This window comes from Rhopalosiphum padi, chromosome 2 (genome assembly GCF_020882245.1).
Source record: "Rhopalosiphum padi isolate XX-2018 chromosome 2, ASM2088224v1, whole genome shotgun sequence".
Classification (NCBI taxonomy): Eukaryota; Metazoa; Arthropoda; class Insecta; order Hemiptera; family Aphididae; genus Rhopalosiphum; species Rhopalosiphum padi.
This window is the reverse complement of record NC_083598.1, coordinates 1,111,747-1,117,746: the sequence shown is the minus strand read 5'-3', so window position 1 is coordinate 1,117,746 and position 6,000 is coordinate 1,111,747. Positions and strand designations below refer to the sequence as shown.

Sequence of the window (6,000 nt, the reverse complement as noted above, 5' to 3'; positions counted from 1 at the left end):
ATTGTCATGTCAATATTCACCAAATACTGATGGCGAATGTCAACAGTGACCGGTGGAAGTGGCTAATATCTGTACCAAATACTAACATACACTAACAATTTTGGTGCATATCGAAATGCATCTCAACATTTACAATTTATTTGTCTATGTAAATACATAACTGTTTTAGAACACCTGCGCTATATCAACCGTTTGGACTCGACGAAAAAGTTATAAATTAATAATATTTTATTTTATTAAACAGCACAAGACAACCCCAATATAGTGTGAGATAATACAGTCAAGTACAATATATATAGTACAATAGATTTATAGGTATATGATTATGTACTATTATTAATTGTTTTTTTTTTTGTAACGAGAAGTTATACTCTACTTTTTTAATTGAAATGTGAAGTAATTTCATTACAATTTTGTTTGGGTGAGTGACAAGTAATATAATTAACCCAATACTATAACACACTATATAATTTAGGTATGTATGATAATATACCAATAAAAATAAACTAAATATATTTATTTTAAAATTGATGCTTACAATTTTAATATTTCACAGGTATAACGATAGTTGTAAAATTCATCGCATAAACGATATTATTGTGTATGACTGTATAATATTCATTACTTGATCTGATCCATGAGTAACTACTATTGTCAATTTATCATGTATATCGTATCGTCGACGAATAACATGAATTCTATTTATTTTACCATCACATATTATACCTATTTTTGTGATCGAGAAGGTTAACTATTAATTATATGCAAATACAAATTATTACTTTTGTTTCTATAGAAAACATTTTTATTCGGTTATGTAATAAAATTTTAATAAAATGTTTACAAATAGAAATTTTATATTATGTAGGTACAATATTATAACAAAATTTACAATTGAAGAATAAATAGTGATGGAATAAATACTATAAAGAGTCGACAATTGTATTATGACTTTTTAGTCGTACGCCTCAGAAAATGGTGACGTAGTATAATATGATAAAAGAGACGTCATTGAAGTTTTGTGATTAAAGTTTTAGTAGTGACCGCCGCCGTGTCCGTGATGATGTGAACCATGGCTTCCATGACCACTGCTGCCGTGACCATAAGGTGAGCCGTGATATGAGCCGTGACTGCCATGTCCATGACCACCATGTTGTTGCTGGTGTCCGTGTTCACCGTGGTGGCTACCCTCATAGTGTTCACCGTGGTGGCTGCTCTCTTGGTGTCCACCGTAGTGACCGCTTTCTTCGTGTCCACCGTGGTGGCCACTCTCTTGGTGTCCACCGTGGTGGCCACTCTCTTGGTGTCCACCGTGGTGGCCACTCTCTTGGTGTCCACCGTGGTGTCCACTCTCTTGGTGTTCACCATGGTGTCCACCGTGACTTTGTTGTCCATGTGAACTTCCTCCACCGTATCCTGGGTTCGGTGTAGCCAATGAGTAACCGACCAATGCGATAACCAATACAATTGACTAGAAAATACGAAAAATGCATTTAAATCACAAGTCAATCAATACCTACCTAATAGTTCCATCTACTTATAAGTTATAAATTAATATAATAGGTGTATTGGTGCCTATATTTTATGGTACATAAGTTGTTTTTTTAAATATTAGTAAACCAAAATAAATCACCGTGTAACACTAACATCAGAAACTAAATGATAAACATTTTTATCAATTAGATCGAAAAAACATGTCCAGTACTGATGAAAATCAGTTATGATTGTGATAGTTAAATAAAAAAACAATAATATTATAATATAATTAGCCTTAGTCGTTACAGCAATTGCATTGATATATATATATAGATTGTATGATAACTAAACTATGAAAGAAAAAAACTATCATTTATTGGATTTAGGACAAATTAATAGGTAATTAACTACATAATCATATTTTATGTTATATTATTTTAATTTTATTTCAAATCGTGCGTATATAATATTATAAGTACTTAAAAGAAGAAAATATTTAGATCTTATTTATATGATTATTTAAAAAACTGGTAGTATAAAGTCAATTACTAGAATTCTTTTGAAGTTTATGATAACGATAATTATGTTGTAATAATTTTAAATTTGTATTATTTATTATTGTTTGATGTTTTAAAATTTGCTAAATACAAATGTACTAAAATAATTTAATTTTTTTCTGAAAAATGTTATTTGTTCTTTTTCGAGAGTGAATTTAAAACAATAATAACTATTTTAATATAAATATTATTAATAATAATAATAGTGTGTAATACATAATCCCATCAGTAAAATTTTTATTGGAGAATAAAAATTGTTCACATAATAAAGTATCTTTAATAAATAATTTTAAATAAATATATTAATTTTAGATTTAAATAAAACGCTAAAAACATGTATGGTAAACAATTTTTTTTTTTAAATGACTATATTTTATACCCCAGTATCCATTTATAGTTTAAAAATATTGTACAAAACTGAAATGGTCGAGAAAAGAGCTTATTTATATGTTCAATAAGAGAACCGTAGGATATTTAAGCTTAACTTACTTTATACTTTATTATGTAAATAGTTCTATAATATTGGTTAGTACTAAAGGTAAAAATGTGTAATTTTACATGTTGTACGCTCATTGAATGTGGTGGAACACGAATTAATAATAAAGACAGAATGCTAAGCGGAAAGCATTCTCGGCAAATTCTCTCTAGGTGGCATATTGCTGGACGACAAAGATCGAACAAAAAGAAAAATTATTTAAAACATACAAAAAAAAGTTAAAAACCTATTAAGTAGTTGATTGGTACTTTACTTAGTGCAATATGGCTTATACGAAATTATAGAGTAATATTAAAAACCATTCTAAGGGCATTTAGAGATTTTTAAGATATTCCAATACTACCTATATTATATAATAATTATTTAAATAAAAACATTCAACTATATTACGAACTATTGACATGTATATGATATTTTATACCATACGAATTTCCATAAGTACGAGTTTAAAATATAGCCATGTCATTACAATAATATTTCGAATATTTTCACCTAAAATCATATTATACGTGTTAGGTATTAACACGACGTAAAAAAGGACGTGTCGCCAGTAACGATATAACTTAAAATGTATAGATATTATAATTACCAGACGGTTCATGTTGGCGAGTGGATAGGTTGTGTGTTTTTGCAAGACGAGTTTAACGGACGTTGGAAGACTGTAAGTAATCTTCGAGTTGCGACTGTGATCGTTCGTCGGATGTGCACCGTCTTATAAACGAAGTCTGCGGACGGGCTTTTCGCACGCGCGAGCATATGCATAATAATCATATACGTATTATTATAATTGTTGTGTATCATGATTTAATGATCGGCCGAGGTAAATCTAGTACGGTAACGCCTACAATGCATCCAAACTTTTATCGCGATAAATGTGTATATATTTTTTAACTATATATAAATCGTGACCGTGGTAGTGATGATGACGATGAGGTAGTGGAGGTGGTGGTGGTGGTGGTTTTTGCGGCGGTCATCACCAAAACTGGTCTGCAGTTGTTATGTTGTACAAAGACTACGATAATAATATATTAATATCGTCATTATTTACACGTTGCGTTGTTATTAATGGTTATTATAATAATTAATACCAAGATAATATTTTTTAATTTATAGACCCAGAGGCGTATACGTATTTTTGGTTTTTCCGGCTGATCGATAGCTAGTTATCTCTCCCTCCCTCACAATCATTCTCTCTCTCTCTGTTTCAAAATACACACACATACACTCTATGGCATATGCAAAGGTCGAAGATCTGTAGTGATAATTGATTTAGGTCGACGTTAAAAAGTATATACCAGTATAATATATAGTTACAATATAACATGTATAATGTATAATAATATACTATTTGCAGTGGTGGACTTTACAATTATGAGATCAAAAAACAGAAAAAAAAAAACAATTTCATTGTTGCGATCATTAGGTACATATTGCATTATACTATTGAAATAATATTAATAATATTATTATATTATATTATATCAATCATGTAATTTAACTTCTCACGTCATCGTCCATCCATTCAACGACCTTCGTGATAATTTCGGCGAAAAAAACTGAGAGTTTACCCAATATAATTTATACGTGCATAAATTACTATAGGTAAACTTACATCCGCGTGTGAATAACAACGGTTGTAATAATAACATCGTAATAATAATATTTTATTATGCCGGCATTATGGTGTGCCAATAGTAATTGAAAATGGTTCTAATCGAATTCTTCTTAGATACTATCCAATATCCGTGGTAATTTATATTAAAGTTGTAGTTGGCGCAATTCACAGACTTGTATATTACACTAGATAAGGAACTGCTATATTATTATTTATATTTTATATTGTATTCAATGATAGCAGTTGCCACTATTTTGTTGATTGGCAAAACATTACGTTTATTATACAAAATGTATTACTTGTACGTATTAGGAAAAACATTCGTTTGGTAAAATATAATAAATGTAAAATGATTTATACAAAATATATATATATTTTTTTTAAAACAACATGTTTAGATATAATAAAATACAATCTAACATAATTAATATTTAGTATTTACCATGTAAAATATCATATAATGCCAACTAAAAAAACAGTATTCAACTGATAGCGGTAGTTCTATATCGAAATCTATAACAGCAAATCAATATTATATATTATTTACCAAAAATTTCATCTCAAGCCATGGAGTATCATCAATGAATGGTTTTTCTGCTAATGGTACTCGACGATACATATAATAACAAATTAATTGATAGATTGTATGAAGTAAAAACGGGAAAAAATTGAGCTAAATTTACGGCTTTGTCCTTGGATTAAAAAAAATTGTTTGATGTATTGTGATAAAAATTGGTTTAGAAAATAACTATAGTGTATAAGTAGTAGAATAATACCTATGGAAATCATAGTATAGAATAGACGAAAAAAAAACTAATCCATCCACTTGCTGAATTACCTAAATATTAAATTAAATAAAAATCAGATCACAAAATATTTAATAACACTGAAATATGTTCACATGTATTAATGGTATTTTTTTGAAAAACAACTACTTACGAAGTACCGTATTTTATATTTTTAAACTTAAATTGTAAGAAATTAAAATTTTATGGATTTACAACTATAATTTTATTTTTAACTCCAAAAAAGATCGATACTATATATTTTTTAATTATTATAAACACTACTTATAACGAATCTTTATTACATCTTCATATTTTTTTACTTAGGTATTTTTTTTATCAAAATAAAAAAAAAATAATTCAATATTTTCTTTTGTTTGCCTTTAAAAAGATCATAAAAAGCAAAAATATTTTTAAAAGTATATTTAGTTATCATGTTCATGTTCTAGTGTTCTACCAAAAAAAATATTAATTGAAAATTTCCTATACCTAGTAACTTGTAATATCTGTAAACTGACTTTTTTGAAAACTAGTATAGCGTAAATATAGGGTTAAACATAGTTTCAGTTTTTACCAATTATTTTTAAATATTATTTTCATTTTTCCAATTATGTTTTACTTTTAAATTATACCCTAAAAAAAATAAAATTAATATAATTTTCCACCAGAACTCTCTATTAAAGTTGAAGATTAAAGCATTTTTATTATACCAAAAGATGATTTATTTATTTATTTAATTTTTATTTTATATAATGAAATACTGTAAATATAATGATGACTGATGAAAAACAAAATATTTAAAAAAAAAAAAACAAATATGTCGTCATTATAAATCCAATGTGTAGTTATCATTCCACTCAGAATCTAAAATAAATTAGGTACTTGCAGGGTACTATACTTAGGTAGTTTTATCAAAATAAAGACAATTTTGTATTTTATTTATTGTATTTTTATGGTTAAATAAAAATGTACAAAGTAGCCTCAACAAATCATTAAAATATTTCTAGTAATTTTATGTTTTTGTTATAAAAGTATTCGGAAAACATCCTTTAGGGCATTAAGCAATTTCTA

At 27.4% G+C, this 6,000-nt stretch overlaps 1 protein-coding gene across 1 annotated transcript; it reads right to left on the bottom strand.

The window, feature by feature from the left end:
* Positions 1 to 775: 775 nt before the first annotated feature.
* LOC132921347 (histidine-rich glycoprotein-like) lies at positions 776 to 3,277 on the bottom strand. Its single transcript, XM_060984329.1, has 2 exons — positions 3,119 to 3,277; positions 776 to 1,471 (listed from the first exon to the last, which is right to left on the bottom strand). The coding sequence occupies exons 1-2, from the start codon at positions 3,128 to 3,130 to the stop codon at positions 1,034 to 1,036; spliced, it is 450 nt and encodes a 149-aa protein (XP_060840312.1). The 5' UTR covers positions 3,131 to 3,277; the 3' UTR covers positions 776 to 1,033.
* Between the last annotated feature and the right edge of the window lie 2,723 nt (positions 3,278 to 6,000).